The sequence below is a fragment of the Crocodylus siamensis genome, chromosome 4 (assembly GCF_052110815.1).
Source record: "Crocodylus siamensis isolate JL-2025a chromosome 4, ASM5211081v1, whole genome shotgun sequence".
Taxonomy (NCBI): Eukaryota; Metazoa; Chordata; order Crocodylia; family Crocodylidae; genus Crocodylus; species Crocodylus siamensis.
This window is the reverse complement of record NC_143398.1, coordinates 164,809,210-164,834,533: the sequence shown is the minus strand read 5'-3', so window position 1 is coordinate 164,834,533 and position 25,324 is coordinate 164,809,210. Positions and strand designations below refer to the sequence as shown.

The window sequence follows — 25,324 nt, the reverse complement described above, 5'->3', positions numbered from 1 at the left end:
GTTCCCTACAGGTGTGAGCGGCTACTAAGTTACTCCTCTTTGGTAGCTGTTCCCGACTTCCATTGCTTGTAGGCTTCTCGCTTTAATTTCAGGAGGTCCATTACTTCCCTGTAGAGCCAAAGGGGTTTCCCCAGCTCCTAATTTCATCAAGAGTTGGACTGAATCCCTATACCTGTTGCATCAAAAATCAAAACTGCTGCCTCTCAAAAACAGTATGTATGGGCCTTTACAGCTTTCACTAATCTGATCCTATTTCCCACTTTTGTAATCGGGGTGTAATTAAAATTTTGGCCCCCTGGTGGTGCAGAGGGAATGAGCCCTTAGCTCCTCATGTGGAACCTGCAGTGGTGGCAGCACACCTTCTGAACTGAAGCCTAAGGCGAGTACTTTACCCACCCACTACAGGTTAGCCGTTACGTTTACATATTTAACCTGTTTAACTGTAATAGTAAGAACACTACTTAAAAAAAAGGTTACGATGAATCTCTGGAATGGTAAATCATCACATCAGCATTCCATAGCAGAGAAATACCAACTCCCTTCACTTTGGAAATTTTTCAAATTCTCTAAAACCTATAGTCGCTGGGTACATCTACACATACAATTAATGCAAAACAATAACCTTCAGACCAGTCTGAGCCAAAGTAAGCTACTCCTGAGCACAGCATCTACACGTACACCCAGGACAACAGTTTGAGCTGAGGCAGAGCAGTTATGGGCTCACAGAGGTGCGTGGGGGGAGGGCGGGACTGGCTGGGACACACGGTTACTGACAAAGTGTGAAGCTGTGTGGCTAGGCAGCAGGCAGTAGTCTGTGTCCCTGATGACCAGGTGCAATTTACACTTGTGGTCAGCATCTATACCTGTGTTTAACTGCAGTCTATTACCCTGCTGTAAGAAAGTACTAGCTTTCTGTGGCATAAATTAGTTTACTGCAGTTTAATACTGTCGCATGTGAAGACAATGATACCTTTACTTCACAGCTAATTAGTCTACTCCATAGTAAAGCCACTGTGCACTCTTAGTGTTTCTTTTCCACCACAGCAATAAGAACAGACCTACAATATACTGTTACAGAAAGGATACACAGTAATATTAATTTTGAATTTCATATCAATTTGATCCATTTAACTTTTAACCTAGAAATTACTTTAACATTAAACGTTGTTCCAGAGAGACTGCCAGTGAGGTGGGGGAGAAAGCAGCACACCTTGGGATGCTAAAGGGGCCAGGAAAGACCTAATATGCGACATGCCACAAATTCAATTTAAAGCTTAACACCAGCTACCAAAATGGCCTACATTTTTCAAGCAGCATTGTTGTAGCTGGCTGGACATTTTATATCTGGATGGGCATTTTTATTGTACAATAATTATTTTGTGCGTGTAGCTGGTCTAAATGTATAACACAACTAACTAGTTCATTGCATAATTAATATAATGTGTGTCAAGGCCCTCTGGTAGAATCAAGGAATCAAACCTAGATCTCTAGACATCTTTAATTACAAGGTCAAATTCTGGTCCTTTAGTTTATTTTTTAATTACACTTTTGGGCTGATCTAATCATGCTTTTCTTTCCTTGTATATGTAAAAAATATAGAAGATGAGTCAATGAACCACATTTGAATTACCAGCATGTTAAACAAAATGTTTAAAAAAAAGAGTTTACTACTATTTTTGAGATTTTTCTGTACTTCAATAGCACCAAAAAATAGAGATAAATCTTTCTGTTTATAAAAGTGATGCTCTTTAATTTCTTTGCCTCTTTGGACACAAGCATCTGAAATACTGGATTGTTTATACTGCAAGGCTGCATGCCCAGGGCTATACTGCATCCTAAAGTATATGCAGCATTCTAATGGGAGATGTTGGTAAAAGAGAGGAAACAAAAGAATCCTTTCCATATCTTAAAGACCAGCAGATGCACATCAGAAACAGTCAAATGTTGATTACTTAAATAAGCAATTGTACAGTTAAACATGCTAAGCCTCATTTTTCTTTTTAATTATTTAAGTTTGTAAAAAAGTTGAAGTTTTACAATTTAATTTTAGAAAATTCCTACTGAATTGAAATTTCTAATGTACATTTCCATGCCAAATATATATAATTCTGGAAAGTATGATGAAAATAGGTCAAGCTATTTTATTAGCTGAGACATCAGAAGTTATATAAAAGTAAAACAAAATATTACATTTACACATGGGGTACTTGTCATAGTTCATATAAGCAAAATAACTCTGAATATGTAACTTTTCTGTAAGTAAAAACTACATTACATTTATTTCATTTAAATAACAACAACATTTATTAGCTAAAGCTCCTTCTAGCTAAAGCTTTTAACCTACTCTTGTTATTTGTAACTCCCAATGTTACTGTCACTGAACAATCACATAAAATTGCTTTTTATGTATTTCAAATATTTTACTTGGGGCATAAACACATATTTTGAGCCATTTGAAAAGGATAACATTTTGAAGGGGAACTGCTGACTGAGAGCACAAGCTTGGAGTGATACAAATGTACCAGAACTGCTTGAACTTTAACCTTGGATGAAGTATTGTTAACATTGGAGCTGTTTTGCTACTTCTGTATTGTTCCCAGCTTGTGGGTGTGTAACTGTTAGAACAACAACTGCTGCCAGGTTTGGAACAAGAGTCCCTCCTCCCCTTTTGAAAGGGTTCCAAAAGTATGTTTGTTCATATCCTACATATATTTGAATCTAGACTATACTTACTTTCTCCAGCTGTTTGTGCAAGTCTTTCACACAACCAAGAACTAAAACAATTTTCTTAAAAAAGCAAACCAAATATAATACTGTGATGGGGTACCAGGTTGGTACCAGGGCAGGGTACCAGTATGGGGGTGGGGAGGGGAGCACAAAAATAGCAGCAGCCAGAGCTGCTGACCAGCTGCTACCACCAACCTCCCAGATACCACCTCTGTTCCATACACCACTACTGCCCAAGGCACAGAACTGCCCTGTTATGCCTCTGACCAAATGTGAACAAGCCATAAAACCAAACATGAGAAAGCCATAAAACTAGCATAGGAACAGTACTTGAAATGATCTATGCTCTTTTCTTTAACTAGATTCAGTTGATGCTGTGTTTCTCTTTAATGTTTCCAAATTGTTACTTCATAGTTAATAATCAACCCACTATTCAAGCTCACATTTGGTTTTCCAGGAACTTAATATATTCGTAAAGTTATTGGAAATCGGGTGGAAAACCTTTACAAATAATAGTCAATTGAGTGTTAGCTGAATTCACCAAACACTGCTTCTACATAATTAACTGTGAATTACATGGTTCAGTGAAATTTACAAATAATAAAAATGTAAAAAAGAAAAAGGGTGATTGGGTAATGTAGCTCAACTCCTTACTAGGAAAGAATTGCTTTATATGGTATTTTCAAATGCCTTAACAAGTTAACAAGGGAAATAACTAACTTTCTCAGATTTGAAATGCAAGATAGAGTAAAAAACCAATGGATTTTGTTCCCGACTTGGCAACAGATTTTCCGCGTGATCCTAGCAGGCCAGTTCAATAACCTGTAAAATATGAATACACACACACACACGCGCGCGCGCGCGTGCGTGTGTTTCTGTAAACCTAAATTCATTTATATTTTTACATCAGTTTGACTAGTTTACTTTGAAGGATCTGTAGAAGTACACAAATAATTAAGACTTACTAGCAATAAAAGATGACAAAATAATATACAGTTTGTAATGTTGGTGGTGTGCACTGCAATACTCAAGTATAGCTAAGTGTATGAAGGACAAAGCATATCTGGTAAGTATAAAAGAAAATGCATACATTCTTTCTATAAAGTCTTAGCTGCTACCTAATGTCAAATCCAAGTAGGCTTTATAAAAGAATGTCAGTGTTATACAGGCAAAGGTTCCAGGCTGAAACAAGTACCATCTGAGAATAAAGAAGCAGACTTATGATCTGGAGCATTTCTCTAGAGCTCGACAAAGAATTTTATATAAATATAAATAATTCAAATTCCACATTCACAGAATGCCTTATTTACAAGGGAAGTATGTGATCAGGAGGAAGGATGTACCAAAGTACAAGTGAGGCTATAAAAACTGAAGGACAAATTTAATTTTTTTTTCTTTTTGTTGAGGAAGGATTAAACATGATTAGCGTCAATTTTTTTTCCTATTTCAGCTTCCTGGGAAGGACACTAGACAACTAAAGGCTCCTCAACTTTATTTTACTGATCAGAAATCCATAGGAACCTTGATAGTCATATTATCAATGATTCTCTAGCAACTCTTGTGGCTAGCTTGCATCTCAGAGGAAAATAACCCCTGTCTAATATGAGCAAAGAAACAGCAACAGCCACATTTAAAACATGTGAAAATACTGGTATGGTTCTGATACCAGTGTAAACAGGACCCAAATAATTTGAGTACAAGCCAGATACGGTGTTACCTTTAGGAAGAAAGAGGCAGCGGTGTCCTCTTAATTACTTTTAAAACCATAAAACACAGTACAACTTCATAATACCATGAAGGAAGGGTTATTTTCACATCATACTTGAACTATAAAATCACAAAGGCTGGAAGACTTACTGAAAGGCGTTGTATCAGTAGGGTCAGGAGGTGGAAAGTTTTCAGTGAAGTTGACATTACACAAGTCAGTGCTACAACAGCAGAAGCGATATGTTCCATTCTGAATCAAGGAAGGGGTGGTTGTTACTATACACTCTTCAAAATGACACTCTTGTGGATCTCCTATGTGAGACCAGCATCCTGTAAAAGGAAGCAAGTGAAATGGCACTAAAATAAACACTTGTAATAAAATCAAAGGTCAGATAAACTATATATTCTTTTCAATATCTCTCATACTTGTACTGGAAAGAGAAGGCACTTTTGCCATCCTAAAGACCACCATTAGCCTTATATCATTTTGCCTAACATCCCTTCTCCCCAGTATCTCCAAACTCTATCTATAACCACTATTGAGAATGTTTCCCCTGTCGTATTCTCTTAGACATCCTCCAATCCTCCCGCCTTATATACAAACCTGAAAAATTCTTATCAGAATCTCCAGTGCCCCAGGCCCAATTTCAGGGCCAGTCCTCCATCTGCTTCCCTGATTCATTAACTGCCTTTGACAACTTTGAACATGATCTTGAAATCTTGGCCCCCTCTCAACTTCCATGACTCCCTTCCATGGTTTTCCCACCTCCTCTCAGATGTTTGTAGTGATAAGGTTGAGCCTCTTAACCCTTACTATTCCCCAGTCTCTGTTACATGGGACTCCCACAAGTTTGCCTCATTAGATCTTTCCATTTTTCTCCCCCACAGCATTTCACTAGGTTTTACTGTCTGCTACTAAGACCTCAGTGACTACATTCCCACTAGTGACTCAAACTTACTTCTCTCTGAACACCGCTCCATAACCTGCATTTCTGCCTATCTTTCGAAACATCTCTTCAGGGGTGGCCAACTGAAAGCTTCAACTCAACAGCCCAAACTGATTTCTTAATCTTTCCATTTTGCCCATTTTTCTGACATCTCCTCACCAACACCACCAAAAGATCAAACTTCTTGTCTTTACCTTTAAAGCCTGTAAAACTTAATACCGTCCTACCTACTGATCTGGCAGCTTTTCGTGATGTTCCCCATCAGTTTCCTTTCATTACTATTCCAGTGTTTACTGCCCACATATTATCTTTTGCTAATGCTGCCTTTATGCCAAGGACAAGTCATTGAAAACATTATATTCTTTTTCTTCAAATCTCTTTAATCCTTGTTTCTGCTGTGCTGTCTATAAACCTTTACATCCACCAGCCCTGACTGAGTCTTATAGCGCTGCTGTGGCCATGATGGTCTAAAGAATATGTAAGAAGCATGGTTTGCACGGTGAGACAAGATCTTTTATTGGGCCAACTCATAGCTGAGAGAGATGTTAGACAAGCTTACAGACACAAACACCTCAGGTTAGAAAAGAAGCTGATGCAGCTTGAGCTAAGTAACAGTCAGAACAACTACTTTTATTGGTGAATGTGACCATTTAAAATGGAAAGCTGGCAGAAAAGCGTGGAGCAAAGAAATTATCAGAACTAATTACAATCCAGGTAAAAATAGTTGCTAGAGTAAAACCTAATTATGTAAATGAATACGATCTTTGATAGGTAGGTGATAAATTGCTGCTACTATTCTTTCCCTAATCCTTCTTCCTATGCTGTTATTCTTCCTAATTCCCCTATTTCTTTCATTCTCTCTCACCCGACCTCTACCCCAGTTCTTAAAAAAAATGTGCCACAGAATTGCTTGAAGTATAACAATAACAACAATTGAGTGGGAGAAGCACTGTCTTTAAATGAAGAAGGTTTGATCCAGCTGTTATGTTACTGAAATAACCAAAAGTACAGAACCCCTTGGGTCAGAAAGTCATAGCATAAGATGCCCACAAGCACCATCATTACCTGGAGGACTACAGTAACTCAGTGCTAATCAGGAAATACCCTGGCCACAATTTAAAGATACTCTCCTATGGTAAGAAATACAAAGGGCGCACAGTAATTCAAGAACTCCTGAATATAGCATCCCAGCTGGTACAAACACTCGTAATCTGCAACTCTGATGCCAACAAAAATAATCAAGCCCCAACAATTTCCTCTAAATATGGAATTCATGCTTTTGAGGAAAAAAGAATGTTTTCTACATCCAGAAAGGACTGAACGAAATACCATTTAGACAAGTTTTAGTACTGAACAAAGAGAAAGAGACTATGTAAGTAATGCAGTACATTAATATTCAACCTTTCTACACTCAGTATTAGGATTTTATCTTGAGCTAGGCTACAAGAAAAATATTCCTGGTGCTTTCACTTAGTTTCCACAGGTATTTAAATAATTTACTCAATTACCACACAGTGTGGTAATCTTGTGTCTTTCAGTGTCCGCTGATAAATGGATCAGAACTGGAATTTTGAAAAATACATTAAAAAGTTGCTGTTGTTACTGGTAGTGTACATTTTGGGCACATTTTAAAGAAAATATATTTAGATCTTTTGAAGAAATACAGCATACCACAGATGACATTGCAATCCTATTTTTTCCCCCAATACCTGCTATGAGACACTCCCATATACTCCTAAAGAAAGGTAAACCTCATTAGAAATCTGACTGAATTTGAGAAAATATTGATCACAGCTGTAAAACACAAAGGCCTATTATCTGTGCTATATAAATAAACTGTAAATATCCATGTAAAAGGGAAAAAACATTGTTCATGCCAAACCAGCTATTGACACTGGATCAAAAATTGGTGCTGAAGATTGGGAGGCCATCTGGAACAATGGTCCTCATATCCAGCTGCACAATAATAAAAGAACATTATTTTAAAATCTGATATTGCTCTCTCACCCAACACAAAATTAAATAGAAACAAGCAAACATTGGAGGGAGTGTGGTCATCTGGGAGGATTCTACCATGTGTGGTGGACGTGTCACAGAATTAAACTGTTCTGCCAGAAGGATGGAAACATGGTGAGGGAAACAACAGGATCATGGATATCAGATAACACCTTAGTGTTCCTACTGAACTTTCCTCAGAACTTTGCAACATAAGTGACTTAAGGAATCTCTTCCGTCCTACCAGTGTGTGGACATGGAAGACGGCATGCAACATACATCACAGAGACCAACTGGCGGCTTCAGGAATGGCGTCTCGAGGCAGGCTTTGGTTTCCTCAACAATGACCGGCACGACAAGAGACATGCTCGGATGGGATGGACTCCACCTTTCCCCTACAGGTAAGCATGTGTTTTCTTCTAGGTTGGCAGATCTCCTACGGTGGGCTTTAAAAATAGGCTTGTTGGGGGGAAGGGGAAGACGAGGGCAGAGGAAGCACTGGACTGCCAAACCAAGCAACACCTACAAGTACAGCCCAGCCTAGGCCAACAAACGGAACATATACACAGATAAGTGACAGGGACCAGGGCAATGCTGAGATTAGGGGGCCAGTGCACACATCCACAAGAGGCCTCAAATGCCTCTACACAAACGCTCGTAGTATGGGGAACAAGCAAGAGGAACTTACCCTCCTGCTAGATGACACCAACCCAGACATAGTGGGCATCACTGAAACGTGGTGGGATCCAACGCATGACTGGGCAGTGAATATCAAGGGCTATAGGCTGTACAGGAGGGACAGGGCAGGGAGGAAAGGGGGTGTGATGCTTTACATTAGGGAGAAATACACATCCTCATCAAGTAGCGCAGAGGCAGAGGAGGGGCACTCTGAAGCACTCTAGGTTAGAATACAAGGCAGTCAAGAGGAAAGAGACTTAATGGTAGGGGTCTACTACCGACCAGCCAACCAAGGGGAAGAGCTAGACCAGGAATTCTTAATTTAGCTCACAGAGGCAGTTAGGTCAAAGGACGTGGTCATCATGGGTGACCTGAACTTTCCAGACATATGCTGGAAAGAGCAGTCAGCCAGGTCTGACCACTCACGTAGGTGCACAGCCCCATCAGGGGAAACGCCTTGTTGGACCTGGTGCTGGCCACGGGTGATGACCTGATGAGGGGGCTGCAGGTGCTCGACCACCTGGGCAACAGTGATCATCGCCTGCTGGAATTCACCGTCCAGCGCAAGGTGGCAAAGGCCTGCAGCAAGGCAGCAGCCCTACATTTCAGGAGGGCAAACTTTAATGAGCTAAGGAGGATAGTTGGGGAAGCACGGAGGTCCCAGCAGGGAGGGGAGCCAGGTATCCAAGCACAGTGGTCGTTTCTTAAGGAGATGATTCTCCAAGCCCAAAGGGAGGTAATCCCAACACGGATCAAAGGGGGCAGGAGGGCGCAAAAGCTGCCATGGCTCACCAAAAGCGTCTGGGAACGGTCTCCTAGCTAAAAGGGAGGCGCACACCCAATGGAAGGGAGGGGCTGTCACCAGGGAGGATTATACTGTGGTTGCTAGGGGATGCAGGGAGGCAGTCAGGAACGGCAGTGCGGAGATGGAACTGGGACTAGCTTCCCGGATCAAGGACAAGTCCTTTTTTAAATATATAGGGGGCAAAAAGAAGGTTCCAGGTAATGTGGGGCCCCTGCAGGACATGCTAGGAAATTTGGTTGTTACACCAGATGACAAAGCCAACATATTTAACCATTTCTTTGCCTCCATTTTCCTGAGCAGGGACCGGAACAGCCATCACCCCCCTCTGGGCCCCCCTTAGATCCCAGGGGAGGCGCACCTAGGCCAAAGGTTAGTGAGGAACTAGTTAGGGAACTTCTGGAAGGACTGGATGTATTCAAATCAGCTGCTCCGGACGATCTCCACCCTACAGTAATGAGGGAATTGGCTGAGGTCATTGCGGGACCCCTGGCACAGCTGTTCAAGCACTCATGGTGCTCTGGTGTGGTGCCAGAGGACTGGAGGAGGGCCAACGTGGTTCCCACCTTCAAAAAGGGGAGGAAGGAGGACCCAGGAAACTATTGGCCAATTAGTCTTACCTCAATCCTGGGTAAGCTTTTTGAGAGAATTATGCTGGCACACATCCAGGAGGGGCAAGCAGGGGAAATTATGCTTAGGGGCAACCAACACAGGTTCGTTAGAGGCAGGTCTTGTCAGACCAACTTGGTGGCCTTCTATGACCAGATCACCAAATCCTTAGATGCAGGGGTAACAGTGGATATAGTCTTTCTGGACTTTCGGAAGGCCTTTGACACAGTCTCTCACCCCGTTCTCATTAAGAAATTGGGGGACTGTGGTGTCATCACCCACACAGTCAAATGGATCTCCAACCGGCTGGAAGACTGCACCCAGAGAGTGGTGGTGGATGGGTCATTTTCAACCTGGAAGGATGTGGGCAGTGGGGTTCCACAGGGCTTGGTCCTGGGGTCATTTGACCCCAGTACTCTTTCCTGCCATGGCAGGGGGTCAGACTCCATGATCTGCTCAGGTCCTTTCCGACTCTAGAAACTAAGAATCAATGATTCATCTGCTAGTGCAGGGGTGGGCAATTATTTCACTAACAGAGCCACTTAATTACTTTTGGTGAGCTGTCAAGGGTCGCAAAGGTAGCTCTGCCCCTTGACAGGTACCCTGCCCGTAATCACTATCTTGGGACCAGAAGTCCCACCCCCTAACCCTTGCCACTGGAAGTACTCCTTTTGGGAGGCAGTGGGTTGCCATCAGCCCCAGTTGAATGCCCCGCCTCCACACATGCTGGAAAAGCCATGGTTATGCCAGGCAGGGCTGGAAGTGGAGCTGCAGCAAAATTTGGGGTGGTTGCAGCCTCCTCCCAGCACTGCTGGAGCCCGCTCTGAGCCCAGCCTCCAATGAGATGAGCCTCATGCTGTGCTGGCTCCGGCTCCACCCCACATCTGCCACCTGCCCCACACCATGCAGATCTCAGGGCACATGCTCCCTCTGCCCTGCTGGGGTGCAAGCAGAGGCAGGAGCTGCCCCCACCCCACAAGTCACATCTGCAACCCACTCTCATCCCATCTGGGCAGGCCCCTTCCCTCACCGCAGGGGTTCTTGATCTGCCCCCCTACAGCTCTTCCCTTCCACACCAGACTTACCAGCTGATGGCAGCTGTATTGGATATCGGATCAGTATCAGCCAATATGCCTTCTTAAATATTGGCTATCGGCATCGGCCCCCAAAATCTCTATCGGTGCACCCTAACTACAACATATTTTAATTTTATTTCAAAAATATATTTGTCCCGATTTACACACGTTTCCATAGTGTACATAGAGATGATTGCATGATAGTGCAAAATAAAATCTTACTCTTGTATATTGTTTGTGGATAGGCGCGAGTTGGGTGTGTGTGTGATTCATGTGATCTATGGGGGGGGAGGGTTATAGGTGGGGAAGGGTAGAGGGGGGAGGGTGTGTGGGGGGGTGTATGGCTTATGGGTGGGTGTGGTCCCCCTGCCACACAGCGCCTGCTGCTGGTGGCAAGCCCTCAGAATGCTTGGGGCCCGTGGCAGGCAGAGCCTTCCAGTAGCATGCAGGTCCAGCTGGGTCCCAGAGGCTGCATGCCACAGCGTGGAAGCAGCCTGGTCCACTGGTACTTGCCTTCAAGCCAGACCAGGCTGGCTCCATGCCAGAACATGGGGCTCCTGGCAAAGCAGGTTGGAGCTGCGTGCCACTGGGCCTGGAAAGGCTGGCTCTGTGTGTCCACGTGGGGCTTCCAGCACTCCAGCGGGAAGCTGCATGCTACCAGCATGGAACCTGCCTGATCCAGTGGCGTGCAACTCCCCATGGCTCCTGGTCCACACACTATCGGGCCAGGCAGACTCCATTGTCACCATGCGGGGCTTCTGGCACTGCAGCCAGGAGCACACGCTCCAGGGCTGGGCTGGGTTGGCTCCATGTGCAGCCTCCTGCTGGAGCGCTATAAGGCCCACATGGAGGCACAGAGCCGACCCAGCCTAAAGGTGCACAGTTCCCACTTGCAGTACCAGGAACCCCATGTGCTGGCATGGTGCCAGCCTGGTCTGGTCCAAAGGCACATGCCAGCAGGCTGGACTGGGCCAGCTCCATACTGTTATGTGCAGCTTTTAGGATTCAGCCAGAGCCATGTGCTGCCAGGGGGCTCTGCCTGCTGCAAGCCCCAAGCCACAGGAAGCGGGGGTGAGAAGGGCCCACCCCCCCACCACAAACCCCCCACACAACCCTATATGCTGGCCACTGGTGATGACCTGGTCAGGGGGCTGCAGGTGCTCAACCACCTGGGCGACAGCGATCATCGCCTGCTGGAATTTACCATCCAGCACAAGGTGGCAAAGGCATGCAGTAAGGCAGCAGCCCTAGACTTTAGGAGGGCAAACTTCAACGAGCTAAGAAGGATAGTTGGGGATGCACTGAGGTCCCAGAGGGGAGGGGAGCCAGATGTCCAAGGAGAGTGGTGGCTCCTTAAGAAGCCGATCCTCCAAGCCCAAAGGAAGGTAATCCCAACGAGGATCAAAGGGAGCAGGAGAGCACACAAGCCTCCATAGCTCACTAAAAGCATCCAGGAATGTCTCCTTGCTAAAAAGAAGGGGTCATCACCAGGGATGACTATTCTGCAGTCACTTGGGGTTGTAGGGGGGCAGTTAGGAAGGCCAAGGCAAAGATGGAATTAGGACTAGCTTCTCAGATTAAGGACAATAAGAAGTCCTTTTTTAAAATACATAGGGGGCAAAAAGAACATCCCGGGTAACGTGGGGCCCTTGCAGGACGCGTTGGGAAATTTGGTCGTCACACTGGACGATAAAGGTAACATGTTTAACGATTTCTTTGCCTCCGTCTTCCTAAGTAGGGACCAGAACAGCCACCTCCCTGCTGGGCTCCCCTCGGGCCCCAGGGGAGGCCCACCTGGGCCAAAGGTTAGCGTGGAACTAGTTAGGGGGCTTCTGGAGGGGCTGGACATGTCCAAGTCAGCCAGCCCGGACGATCTCCACCCTAGAGTCCTAAAGGAATTGGCCGAGGTCATTGCAGGACCCCTGGCACGGCTTTATGAGCACTCATGGTGCTGTGGTGTGATCTCAGAGGACTGGAAGAGGGCTAGCATGGTTCCCATCTTCAAAAAGGGGAGGAAGGAGGACCCAGGAAACTATAGGCCAGTTAGTCTTACCTCAATCCTAGGCAAGCTGTTTGAGAAAATTATGCTGGCACACATCCAGGAGGGGCCAGCAGGGGACTGCATGCTTTGGGGCAACCAACGTGGGTTCATCAGTGGCAGGTGCTGTCAGACCAACCTGGTGACCTTCTATGATCAGTTTATCAGATCATTAAATGCAGAGGTAGTGGTGGACATAGTCTTCCTGGACTTCCAGAAGGTATTTGACAATGTCTCTCACCCCGTTCTCATTAAGAAACTGGGGGACTGTGGTGTCAACACCCACACAGTCAATTGGGTTGCCAACTGGCTGGAGGGCCACACCGAGAGGGTCCTTCTCAACCTGGAAGGATGTGGGCAGTGGGGTTCCGCAGGGCTCGATCCTTGGGCGCGCACTGTTCAACATCTTCATCAGTGATTTGGATGAGGGGGTAAAAAGCACCCTGTTCAAATCTGCTGATGATACTAAGATGTAGGGGGACGTGGGCACACTAGAAGGAAGCATCAGGCTTCAATCAGACCTAGACAGGCTACAAGGGTGGGCAGATGTGAATAGGATGGGATTCAACACAGACAAGTGCAAGGTGATGCACCTGGGGAGGAACAACTGGCACCATACCTACCCGTTGGGGAACTCCCCTCTTGTCAGCACGGAGGCGGAAAAGGATCTTGAAGTCAACACTGACTTCAAGATGAACATGGGCCAGCAGTGTGGGGAGGCAGTCAGGAAGGCCAACCATACCTTGTCATGCATCCACAGATGCATCTCGAGCAGGTCCAAAGAGGTGATCCTCCCTCTCTATGCGGCACTGGTCAGGCCGCAGCTGGAGTACTGCGTCCAGTTCTGGGCGCTTCACTTCAAGAGGGATGTGGACAGCATGGAGAGGGTCAAGAGGAGGACCACTTGCATGATCAGGGGACAGCAGGGCAGGCCATATGAGGAGAAGCTATGGGACCTGACCCTGTTCAGCCTCCACAAGAGAAGGCTGAGGGGGGATCTAGTGGCCTGTTATAAACTAGTCAGTGGCTCCTACCCTGGGGGTTTTTAAGAGAAGGTTGGACGAACATCTTGCTGGGGTCGTTTGACCCCAGTATTATTTCCTGCCATGGCGGGGGGGGTCGGACTAGATGATCTACTCACGTCCCTTCCGACCCTAGAAACTATGCCGCACAAACCTCACATCCACACAACATCAGGCTGGGTGGGCTCTGTGCCACCATGTGCAACTCTTGGCATTGCAGGCAGGAGCTTCCCTCCCCACTCACCAACTATCCAATCATGTGCCATTGCACTCCATGCCTCTACATGGGGCTCCCACTTGGATTGCTGGGAGTCGCACAGAGATGGAGGCACAGAGCCTGCTTGGTCCGATGACATGTGACCTCCGAAAGCCCATGCCTCCTGCTGGCTTTCAAAGAGGCAGCTGCGGGCCAGTAATAATTGCTTTTTGGAGGGGTCTGGAGGGCTCGATAGAATAGCCTAGTGGGTTGGATCCAATGCATGTGCCATATTTTGCCCACCCCTGCTCTAGTGGCTACCGCAATTACAGTTACACAGCCTTCAAGAGAAAAGTGACACCCCCTACAATCACTGACTGGTTTTAAAAAGGTTTGTGAAGTTTTAATAATGGAAAAGTTGTCCTATTAAGTCAGGAGAAGGCAAAAAAGATACTTAAACTGGGAAATCTAGTAGATTTTTGGTATTTGCTAAAAAAGACTTTTTGCCTGCCTCCATATTGGAACATTTGAGACATGCTTTGAATACTGACACGCATGGGAATGAATATGAGGTTTGGAGGTAGAGATGGGTGCAGGATACTGGGATTTGTATATAGTCTTGTGACATCTGTTACATTCTTCTGTAATTTCCTGAATAGTCCAACTTGGCTAGTTTATATAAAAATTCATCTTAAATAAGAAGTTTAGTTTATTCTTTATCAGATTTATCATCATATTAGCAGATGTCATGCAATATACTCAGAAAAACATTTTTCATTTTGATATGCTGCATAAGGTGTTTTGTGGTTAATTTTCCTTGAACTGTACAATAAAAATGTGTTTGTTCTCTAGTCTTTTCCAAAACCCTTTTTCAAAAGAAACCCTCTCTTCTTAAATTGTTTTATAGTAAATTTCAGATGGTAAAACAAGAGTAATGTAATTTTATGGTACATGCAAAGGGCCTAGCTACAGCATTTAACATCTTCTAAGCAACAGATTACTACTAGCTAAAGACTGAGAGATTATAGAAACCACTACACCTTAGTGAAATGTTTCTCACCTTGCTTTACAAGATGTATATCTCCTTCTCGTGTTTTTTCCCAAAGTCCATAGCAAGTGCTGCCTTTCACACACAAAATAGTGCCATTTTCCTGAGAGATCCGACTCTCACTGATTCCATGGTCCTGTTGATATGGGTCTTTAAATGCACATAACCGCTCCTCACTCTGGGCCGCTTAAAAGTCAAGGAAAAAAAAAAGGAAAATTATTTTCCAAGTTTTCATATAAATATAGATATAAATGGCTTTGTAAACTTCAGTTTAAGGTTTAGCATACAAGGGGTGATTTAGGGTCTTCCAAAAACTAACATCCCACACTATTTTGTTCTTAGCATATAAACATCCATTCTTTAATATATAATTCTGCAGAGCTAATGTTTACCCAAAGGTTAATACAAGTAGAACAGAAGAAAATTTCACTGAATGCTTCAAAAATAATGTAAATATTTCTGAAATGTGCTGGTACAACACAGATAATATTTCAGAGCACACTTTATATCTGTTGTGATGCTTCTCTAGCCTACATGATGCACTTCCCAGATGGTTTCACCAGGGACCAGGTGCATGATCACTGAATTATTTCCAGAAGCTTTCAGCACCAGGTAGTCCTGGCAGACACTCATCTATCATCCCAGTTAATACTATATGTGCACCACCCACTGATTATGTTTTGTCTTCTGTGTCTTCCTTTTGTAAATCTGTTCCATTAAGACCTATTCCTTCTATTCCAGAATCACACCTATCCCTGCTCTTTCACACAACATATATTCCAGTATGAGCATTAACCAAAGTGTAACAGCATGATTCTGACCAATGCTTCAGGGGAAACAGTGAACGCAGATGAGAACAGCAGCACATGTATAATTCTCCGTTGTGGGATTCCCAGTAGGGAAAATTACGAATTCAGTAGCAGAGAGAGTGAAAATTAATAGCTATGATCCTCTGCCAGTTATCTTTTGATTTTAGATCATCATCATTAGCCTTCCATACTAAGATATATTTTCTTTAACCAAAAAAAATTAATTCACAAACTCATATTTAAATAACTACAAAATCAAACGTTTCTCACACAACTCCTGTATTTTTCTGTTTATATTTTCTTCATAAAGGCACAGGCCATTCTATTAAGTTAAAATCCATGTTTCCTAAGAAAACAAATATATTTAATAAGGATCTATATATAATTGCAAAAAGTGCAAAGTATCTAAATTAGCTCTAGTTTTTAAAGAATACGTTTTTAAAAACATCCATCCACTTGCTGTGAACAGTGATTTTAAAGAAGGACTTTGCTGGTGCTGATGCAGAAGAAAACTGATGCATAAACTGAAGCATGGCGAGGTGAATACTACCTATTATACTCCTTAACAATGTTAATTTTCCAGTAAGAATTTTGACTGCACAGCTACATATACAAATGCAATCCCAGTTCCTTAATTTCTGTGAATAATTACTTATAAGACGAAGCAATGTTAACTTGACAAGCCATCTTTTGGGAAGGGGAAGATGAAGGCAGAGGAAGCCTTGGACCACTAAACCAAGCGTCACCCACAAGAACAGCCCAGCCTAGACCAAAGATGAACAGAACAAATACCCAGGTAAGCAACAGGGGCCTGGGCAGTACTAAGATTAGGGGGCCAGCACACACCTCTTCAGGAGGCCTCAAATGCCTCTACATGAACTCTCATAGTATGGGGAACAAGCAGGAGGAATTTACCCTCCTGCTAGCTGACACCAACTCAGACATAGTGGGGCTCACTGAAACATGGTGGGACCCAACATATGACTGGGCGATGAATATCAAGGGCTATAAGCTGTACAGGAGGGATAGGACAGGGAGGAGAGGTGGGGGTGTGGCGCTCTATGTCAAGGAAGAATGCACATCCTCAATGAGTAGCACAAGGTCAGAGAAGGGGCACACTGAAGGCCTCTGGGTTAGAATACAAGGGAGTCGAGGGGAAAGGGACTTAACAGTGGGGTTCACCACCCAACCAAGGGGAAGAGCTAGACCAGGAATTCTTAATTCAGCTCACAGAGGCAGTTAGGTCAAAGGACGTGGTCACCATGGGTGACATGAACTTTCCAGACACATACTGGAAAGAGCAGTCAGCCAGGTCTGACTGCTCACATAGGTTCCTAGCCCAAATGCAGGATCTTCATCTAACCCAGGAGGTCCACAATCCCACCAGGGGAGATGCCTTGTTGGAGCTGGTACTGGCCACAGGTGACGACCTGGTGAGGGGCTGAGGGTGCTCGACCACCTGGGCGACAGTGATCATTGCCTGCTAGAATTCACCATCCAGCACAAGGTGGTAAAGCCCTGCAGCAAGGCAGCAGCCCTGGACTTCAGGAGGGCAGACTTCAATGAGGTAAGGAGAATAGTTGGGGAGGCACTGAGGTCCCGGAGGGGAGGGGAGTCAGGTGTCCAGGAAGAGCGGTCGTTCCTTAAGGAGACGATCCTCCAAGCCCAAAGGGAGGTAATCCCAACATGGATCAAATGGGGCAAGAGGGCACAAAAGCCCCCATGCCTCACCAAAAGCATATGGGAACGTCTCCTAGCTAAAAGGGAGGTGTACACCCAATGGAAGGGAGGGGCCATCACCAGGGAAGAATATACCTCGGTTGCTCAGGACTGCAGGGGGGTGGTCAGGAAGGCCAAGGCAGAGATAGAACTGGGATTAGCTACCCAGATCAAGGACAACAAGAAGTCCTTCTTTAAATACATAGGGGGCAAAAAGAAGGTTCTGGGTAACGTGGAACCTCTGGCAAAACACACTAGGAAATCTGATCATCACACCAGATGACAAAGCTAACCTATTTAACAATTTCACACACCCAGGCCTAGGGTCAGTGAGGACCTAGTCAGGGAACTTCTGGAGGGACGGGACATATTTAAATCAGCTGGTCCTGATGAACTCCACTCCAGAGTGCTGAGGTCAATGTGGGACCCCGGCACAGCTTTATGAGCACTCATGGTGGTTTGGTGTGGTGCCAGAGGACTGGAAGAGGGCCAATGTGGTTCCCATTTTTAAAAAGGGAGGAAGGAGGACCCGGGAAACTAGAGGCCAGTTAGTCTTACCTCTATTCAGGGTAAGCTTTTTGAGAAAATTATCCTGGCGCATGTCCACGAAGGGCCAGCAGGGGAGATTATGCTTAGGGGCAGCCAACACAGGTTCATTAGCAGCAGGTCCTGTCAGACCAACCTGGTGGCCTTCTATGACCAGATCACCAAATCCTTAGATGCAGGGGTAGCAGTGGATGTAGTCTTTCTGGACTTTAGGAAAGCCTTCAACACTATCTCTCACCCTGTTCTTGTTTAAAAAAAAAATAAATAAATAGGGGACTGTGGCAACAACACTTACACAGTCAAATGGATCACTAACTAGCTGGAGGGCCGCACCCAGAGAGTGGTGGTGGATGGGTCATTTTCAACCTGGAGGGATGTGCACAGCGCGGTCCCCCAGGGCTCAGTCCTCAGGCCCGCCTGTTCAGCATCTTCATCAGTGACTTGGACGAGAGGGTAAAAAGCACCCTGTTCAAATTCACAGACAACACTAAGATGTGAGTGGAAGTGAGGACGCCAGAAGGGAGGAATAGGCTTCAATTGGACCTAGACAGGTTACAGGGGTGGGCAGATGAGAACAGGATGCGTTTCAACACTGACAAGTGCAAGGTACTGCACCTGGGGAGGAAGAACCAGCACCATACCTACAGGCTGGGGAACTCCCTTCTCGTCTGTGCAGAGGCAGAAAAGGATCTTGGATTCATCGTTGATGCCAAAATGAACATGGGCCAACAGTGTGGGGACGCAGTTAGGAAGGCTAACCATACCTTGTCATGCATCCACAGATGCATCTCAAGCAGGTCCATGGAGGTGATCCTCCATCCCCAATGTGACACTGGTCAGGCTGCAGTTGCAGTACTGCATCTAGTTCTGGGCACTGCACTTCAGAAGGGATGTGGACAACATGGAGAGGCTCCAGAGGAAGGCCATTTGCATGATTAGGGGCAAGCAGGGCAGGCCCTACAAGGAGAAGCTAAGGGACCTGAACCTGTTCAGCCTCCACAAGAAAAGGCTGAGGGGTTGATTCAGTGGCCTGTTACAAACTAGTCAGGGGGGACCAGCAGGCATTGGGGGAGTCCCTGTTCCCCTGAGCACTACCAGGAATGACTAGGAATAATGGTCACAAGCTGGCAGAGGGTAAATTCAAATTAGACATCAGGAGGCTCTACTTCACTGTCAGGGCAGCTAGGATCTGGAACCAACTTCCAAGCAAAGTGGTGCTGGCTCCTACCCTGGGGGTCTTTAAGAGGAGGTTAGATGAACACCTTGCTGGGGTCCTTTGACCCCAGTACTCTTTCCCACCATGGCAGGGAGTCAGACTTGATGATCTGCTCAGGTCCCTTCCAACCCTATCAACGATGAAACTATGATAAAATATTTTGAACTTCAATTTAAAAAAAAAAGTTAAGTTACAAATTAATTGTAGGAAATAAAGATTGAAAATTACCAAATACATTTAAGATTTACTCCTCTGCCACAGAAAAACATCTTCCTATATAACATTTGATTATATGATTTATACTGAAAAAGTAAGAGAAAATACTACAAACTTGTATCCCACACCCTATGTGGAGTACTGTGGGAGCAGACATGGGCCAGATCCAGTCAGTTGGCAGGCTGGATCTGACCTGTGGGTTGTTTTGCCCACCTCTGCTCTAGAGAGGATGAAAGATTCTTAACAAGTAGGTTTTACAGGAATTTGTTGGCAGTAGAGAAACAGTAAGAGCTAAGAATCCTGGATTTCATTTCAGGCTCTAGAAGAAAGCATCTCTCAGTAGGTGTGGACTCTTCTGCCTATTCTCCAACCAAGCCTGGCCACTTCTAACCAACCTGTCCCATCTCAAACCTATTTTTTTCCCCATCACTGGTTCTTTGATCCCAGTCTCATTCATCTCATTTAACCATTCCCAGTGTGTACTCCTTGTGCTTTGCATCCCAGTTCCAGTCTCCTTGCCCAGCAAGCTGTAGTCTCACCAATCTTATGACTTCTCCTTCCCCTTTATAGTTTCACTTCTTCCCAATTGCTTTGTCCAGCCACTTCCAGCACCAACCCATATCATCACAGCCTGTCCAGTCTCAGTCCCACCTTTTGTCCTCAACCAGCCTCCCTCTTCTACTTTAGCCTTCATTTGACTCTTGTTGCCTCCATCTGAATCAGGTTGCATCCTCCTCAATGCTATCTGGGCCCAGCACAGAACAGATAAATTACTTTGCTCTAAATGCAGTTGCTTGACATGGAATAATCTGCAATGGCCCAGAGGTGAAATTCAGAGAATGCAGGGAAAACATTCTGCTTGGCACTAAGTGGAGTTATGCTCACTATGGATTGAACATGGAAAATTTAGCTGCTAAAAACTATATCGTATACTGAATATGTGTAAGCTGTAATTTTTCAAAAGTTATTATCTTGGCCAAAGTTTGACAGATTTTAGGGGAAAGAAGAAAGAACAACCTTCACAAAAGTACACTTCCCTACCAAATTTCAAGTCCAAGCTCTAAAATATGTAGCTACTAAAATTCTTCTATGAAAGGGCTGCCAGATTCATAGATTGTAAGGCTGGAGGGGAATCTCAGAACATCACCAGGTCGAGACCCCTGCACCACGCTGGAAAGACAGCTGGGGCCAGCATTCATTAAAGTGGGCACAACAATGTATTTTTCACTAGTTTTATTTGCTGCAAAGGTAAAATCATTTTGGCCAAAATATCGAAGAAATCCAGCCAGAGATGGATACCTCACATAGAAAATTTTAACATAAATAGTTATAGTTTGGCAAAGCTATAAGTAGCAGAAACAGGTTCTAATAAAGAGAGGTTTTTGGGTAGCCTCAAATAATAGGTTGTGCTATCAAACCTTATATATATTAGTGTTCAGTATACTATGAATCAATAGGTATATTTCTACAATGGTCATGCTACATTTTAGCATTTACTATGATGTGAATAAAAGGCAGTGTTGTAAACCTAAAAATTCTGTTGGCTATTATTTCATATACATTTTTTTTTTTTAAATTAGTGTAGTCTGTCAAGTTGCTGAGGACAAAAAGGTCACATATTATCCACTAACATATGCTGCCCCAAGCAGTCCTTGCCAGTCACATTCAGTAGTTTTATTCTCAGGAACAGATGCTTCGTGCCTGGAATACTCAGCTGTCCTGCATTCTCTGCTCCATGACATGGGACTTGCCAAGGAAACAATGTATGAAAAGATGGTACAGTACTACGACATAAGAACTGGATCTGGCTAACTTGTTGAAAAGTAAAATGAAAATTATCACTGAAATGTGAAAGAGAGAGAGAGAGAAAGAGAACCATACATCCTTGAGAAATCTGAGTTATCTGCTCCTAGGGAAAACTTGCAGGCTTTGAAATCAATTAGTTGTGGTACCAGGGAAGAAAAAGATCACCTGAGAAAATGGTTTTGTTGCTACATGACCCTTTTCATAATTATTTTTATACATAAAAATTTAAATTATAATTAAAATGACATAAACATAACATTTTAAAATTTAAAATTTAAAAACAAAAATTTAAATTATAATTAAAATTATTAAAGTATATTTATTATAATATTTATAGGATATTATTTAAATTGTTATAATTGAAATTGCTGCAATTTAAATTATTATTTTATACATAAAAATTAAATGATGGAGCTCATAGAGAACAGTGACTAACGTGTGCATAAGAAATAAATCCAGAAAATAAGGTGCTTTCACAATTAACTTAGACTTTTTAACCTCTGGAACTTTTTTAACTTTCTAATCTACGAACTGAATGAAAAGCTATTTTAGTTTTGTTTTCTATTCAGAAGTAGTTATTTGTATTGCAATAGTTTCTAGGAAACTGAGGTAGCTAGGATCATGACTATATTACATGCCATACAACCATACAGTAATGCCAGTTCCCCATATCTAATAACTTACTCCAAAAAATTCTCTCAAGTTTAAATGTAACGCTATCCAAAAAATAAATAGGGCCTATACAAATACCATTTGCACAGAAATGAAGCTATGTTTACATTACCAACAATATGCAAAAGGAACTTGTGCCTACATTTACTCAATTTCTAAATTTTTAATAAAACCCAAACCATCTTCCCACACTTTAATTGCCAGATAATAAGGCAGGGAAGACATGCAACAAAATAAAGGTTCTTGACTATAATCATGGTTCTTGCTGTTTTCTGCAAATTCACACAGTTGGTTATAGCGTGGACTGATGAAACCTGCTAGTAATACTCACTGGAATGTTCTTGTTCCCTCCCTTCCTGGATCTAAACATTCAGAGGTCAGCCGACATGTAGCATTTACTACCTTATTTCCTTCCGCTGCCTAGTCAGTCCAAAGTTGAAGTCAGGGTGCCAAGAAAGTAGGAAATGTAGGTGGGAATGTACATAAGTAAAGGTAGTTTCAAAGAACTCTGGTTGTAGACACGTGCCCTTCTGCACATTTCTACTGTGGGAATTTGGCAAACAATACTTGTCCTTCCAGACAGTGGAATGAGGCAGCTAAGTTAGATACAGGATATATTACTGCATGTGATCTAAATGCTAGATCTAAGAAATAACTTTTTGAGAAACTATTTATAGAGCTCCAACAGGCCACTCTACAGATTTTTACTTTTGAGATGTGTCTAAGGCAAGCCAGAGAAGCAGCTGAGTGCCTTCTAAGTAGGGGTGCACCAACAGAGAAATTTTGGGGGCCAATACCAATAGCCAATTTTTAAGGAGGCATACTGGCCAATACTGATCTGATTTCTGATACACAACACTTCAGCTTGTGGGCAAGGGGAGAGACTTCTGGTGGCAAAGGTCAGAGGTTAGGGGCTAAGACTTCTGGTCCCAAGATGGTAACCAGAGGGCAGGGGACCTGTCAAGGGGCAGGGTTACCCATGTGGCCCTCAACAGCTCACCAAAACTCATTGAGAAGCCCTCCAGCCGAAATAACTGCCCACCCAATGTATATGCATATGGCTGCCAAGCAGCCTTGAGAACAGCTCCTGCAGGTAATTCTGGCAGTGGGGGAGGCCCCCTCCAGCAGGGATTGAGGCCCCCACAGAAAGGGAGGAAAGGAGTTGGGCAGGGCTGGGGCTCTTGTCTAACTGGGCAGCATGCGGGGCTTTGGGCCCAAGGCTGGAATGGGCTGCTGCAAGGCCCTGGCGGGGAGTGGGATGAATCCCAGTATGCCTCAAATCTATTAAAATAAAAAGCTAATGCTCTCCTAGCATCCAAAATGCATAGCTCAGCTTCCTTCAAATGAGAATGAAGCAGAGAGAGAAGTACTATCTATTCTATGTAGAGAGTTTTTGGATGTGGAAAAAGGACTGCTCTATCTTTGTGGTGATAAACAATAAGAAAGGGTTCAGGCACAAAAACCTGCAATTAGTTTATTCTCCTGGTGTTTGCAATAGCTACAATAAAGGATACCTCAAATTGAGGATTATCCCATAAGTTTCACTTACTGAATAAGCCCAAAGACAGAGGCCTCATAGAGCTTAGTATAGTAACCAGAGAACAGATATTTATTATTCCCTTCAAGGATCTTTATTATTATTGTTCAATACAGTCTTCCTAAGTTGTGATGAAAAAAATGGGGGGGGGGGGTATTGGGTTCTGTTTTGTTCAGTTTTCAATGACTTGGGAAGTCCAAGTATTTTCTAAGTAGGTGCCACCCCACTACAGTCTGCCCACCTTGCTCCTGTCCAATAACAACAGTGCCTGCCCAGCAGCCCATGCTGTTCTGCATCTTCACTGGACTCTGCTTCAGGACTTTTGGCCAACCAGCCGGGACCAGGCTTTGGAAACTGTGAGTATCCAAGTTTGCCCGAGACATATGGTCATCCTATTAATTCATCCACTCCCACATTGCAAGTAAATGAGGTAAGGACCCATTCAACAGTCCTATACTTCAAACTTCCAGAGCAACAACTATTGTCCAATGAGACATCACTATTACAAGGTAGCTAAGGTAAGATGGCCAAAGCCCGATCCAGAAAAGGGCAAGAGAGGTGATCTGAGGCTGAGAGACTGAGACAGCCAGAGCCCAACAGGGGCAAAACCAGGGCCAGGGAACCCAGAGCCCAAGAGGGGCAAAACCAGAGCCAGGGGCCCAGAAGCCAAGGTCTGGGCACAGTGGACCTTGGCTGAGGGGCACAGCCAGAGAAAAGGGGCCAAAGCTGGGAAGGCTGAAGCCCTAACAAAGTTTTTGAGGCCTGAGAGGGCCAAGCATTGGAGGTGGGGCTGGGTGGCTCCTCTAAAGTGATACCATATACCATCTGTGAGGTACGGGTGTGCCTAGGGTGGCAGATGGAAGCCGCAAACACAGCCCTAGGGCACCACCAGTGCTAGAAGGGCCACAACTGATTGACTGCAGGCAAATCTGCAGCAGATTAGACCCACTCTGGGTCCTTGGGGCAGCCTTCCAACCCTTAACTCCTCATGTGGTCAGAAGGAGTGGAGCTGGAGAAAGGCTCTCTGTCAATCCAAGACTGGGGTCACCTCAATCTTGAGAAAGTGTTGGGAGCAGCTCTTCCTACCTTCCCATAGACCAGAGGTGATGGGAGCAGCAGCCATCACCCCCCACCTCTTCCCCAAACTAGGCAGTGCCTGGGGTCAGGATGAGGCAGGGGGCTCCCTCTGGCTTCCCCCTACTTCCCCTACTGCCTAAATGCATGGTAATGCAGCAATTTAAAAGCTGGCAGGTAGGAGTGTGGTGCTGGCAATGTCTCTCTTACCCAGATCCCAGCTCCTGCTAGGTCCCCCTTGCTGTCCCACTTAGCAGTGGGGCAGCAATTTAAAAGCCAGCAGCTGGAATGAGGGCTCAAGGATCCAAACCCCACTTCCAGCTTTTGGCTTTTAAGTTGCTGCCCTGTCACCCTGCTGGCTGGCAGAGCAGCAAGCTGGAAGCCAGGTCAAGGAGACTTTCCTAGTCTCACCACTGCCAGATGCTAGCTCTGAAATTGCTGACCTGCTGCTAAGCTGGGCAGTGGGACGGACAGCAGGAAGCCAGCAGGAGCAGGAAACTGAGATGGGGAAGTTGTCAGATGCCCAATTCCTGGGAGCTCCAGCTTTTAAACTATCACCACCCCTGTCATTCAGCTGAATGGCTGAGAGGTCAGAGAACAAGAGGAAACTGGAAGGGCCAAAAGCTGAACATGAAGAGGCTTTCCCCAAGCCTGGCTCCTAGTTTCTGGCTCCTCCAGCTTCCCTTTGCCACCGAGGTGACTCAGAGCAGTGTGAGGCAAGGCAAGTTACCATGCCCCTGAAATAGCACTGGGCAAGGCAGGCTGTTGTGCTCATGCTGCAAGGCTACCAGAGTCTTGGTGCTGCACCTGAGTGTTCCCCCAAACTCTCCCTGTACTCTTTCAGTTAACCCAGAAGGAGCACAAGGAGCAGGGGCTGTTCTGCG

General features: G+C 44.6%; 1 protein-coding gene across 2 annotated transcripts in view; it reads right to left on the bottom strand.

Annotated features, from left to right (window-relative positions):
* BMPR2 (bone morphogenetic protein receptor type 2) overlaps window positions 1-25,324 on the bottom strand; it is a 197,104-nt gene that overhangs the window by 97,185 nt on the left and 74,595 nt on the right. The window contains exons 2-3 of one of the 2 annotated variants that reach the window (XM_090044767.1): window positions 14,858-15,031; window positions 4,585-4,764 (exon numbers count right to left, since the gene is read on the bottom strand). In XM_090044767.1, the coding sequence (XP_089900893.1) occupies window positions 4,585-4,764; window positions 14,858-15,031 (354 nt within the window). The remainder of the gene's footprint in view (window positions 1-4,584; window positions 4,765-14,857; window positions 15,032-25,324) is intronic. The other variant, XM_090044768.1, reaches the window with a different exon arrangement.